We start from the raw sequence: 1230 nt of genomic DNA on the forward strand, positions 1-1230 counted from the left end.
TTTTTTTTCGTAATACTATTTTATATGAATAATATATGTAAATTTTTTATTTTATAAATTTTTTTTTTTTTTTTTTTTTTTTTTTTTTAATATGGCTCAAAATCCATGGTATATAAAAAAATCAAAAGTATTAAGAATTAGCAAATTAGAAAATTTTATTAATAAATTTAATGAAGGTAATTATAAAAAAAAAAAATAAGGAATATAAATATAATAAAAATTTATATCTATAATAGTTTTTCAATGTTATTTCATATGTGGATCCTTTTTTTTTTTTTTAAGATTATGATCATTTAATATGTAATCCTAAATTTAAATACATAAAAAACACATTAAATGTTATTCTTGAGAATCCTGGACTAATTATTAATAAAAAAACCTTTAATATAGTAAGAATAAGGTAACTTGTTTTATTTTTTTTTTTATAATAATTATTATTGTTAATATATATATATATATATATATATATATATATATATATATATAATTTATTTTATATTTTATATAATTTATTTTATTTTTTATGTTTTATTTTTTAATAGTTGTGTAGCTCAATTACAACCAAAATACTTAGATAACGTAAAAGATGGTCTAAGCATTTATTTATCAAATTTTATGTTAAAGTAATTATGAAAAAAAAAAAAAAAAAAAAATTATATATATATATATTTATATATATGTATATATATTTATATATATATTTATATTTTTTCTTTAAAATATAGAGTAAATAATGATGTTGAAGGATTTTGTATATGTTTTAACAATATTAAATTAAAAGAAAAAGAACCCAAAATTATTAATAGTGATCCATCAAATATGTTTTTAAAAATCAGTTTTAAACTTTTAATTTTAGTTTTAAAAGAAAATTATATAATAAGTAAAATAAAAATAAAATATACATAAAAATATATTTATGTAAAATATTACTTATAAGATTTTTTAAATATGTCTTAATAATTTTACTGATTAGTTTCAAAATAATGTAAATAAAATATATTTTAACATAAATTTTTTAGAAGCTAAAATAAATAAAATAGAACCAACAAAAATTCATTTAGATATATTTGGGATTATTGAAGCAACACTTATTGAAGAAATATTTAAAGATTTTTGTTATGATTCAAATAATGTAATTAAGAATTTTTCTTTTTTTTTTTTTTATAAAATTTTACTATTTTATTGATACTTTTACTTTATTATGTTTTTTTTTTTTTTTTTTTTTTTTTT

At 12.8% G+C, this 1230-nt stretch overlaps 1 protein-coding gene across 1 annotated transcript in view; it reads left to right on the forward strand.

Annotated features, from left to right (window-relative positions):
- Positions 1 to 91: 91 nt before the first annotated feature.
- The window catches only part of PGAL8A_00016300 (conserved Plasmodium protein, unknown function), a gene marked incomplete at both ends in the record, with an annotated part of 2406 nt that continues 1267 nt past the window's right edge, over positions 92 to 1230 (forward strand). The window contains 5 exons of the mRNA XM_028671565.1: positions 92 to 176; positions 283 to 400; positions 543 to 623; positions 726 to 880; positions 1020 to 1132. Coding sequence (XP_028528205.1) covers positions 92 to 176; positions 283 to 400; positions 543 to 623; positions 726 to 880; positions 1020 to 1132 — 552 coding nt within the window. The remainder of the gene's footprint in view (positions 177 to 282; positions 401 to 542; positions 624 to 725; positions 881 to 1019; positions 1133 to 1230) is intronic.

Source organism: Plasmodium gallinaceum (assembly GCF_900005855.1).
Source record: "Plasmodium gallinaceum strain 8A genome assembly, contig: PGAL8A_v1_10, whole genome shotgun sequence".
NCBI classification, from domain to species: domain Eukaryota; phylum Apicomplexa; class Aconoidasida; order Haemosporida; family Plasmodiidae; genus Plasmodium; species Plasmodium gallinaceum.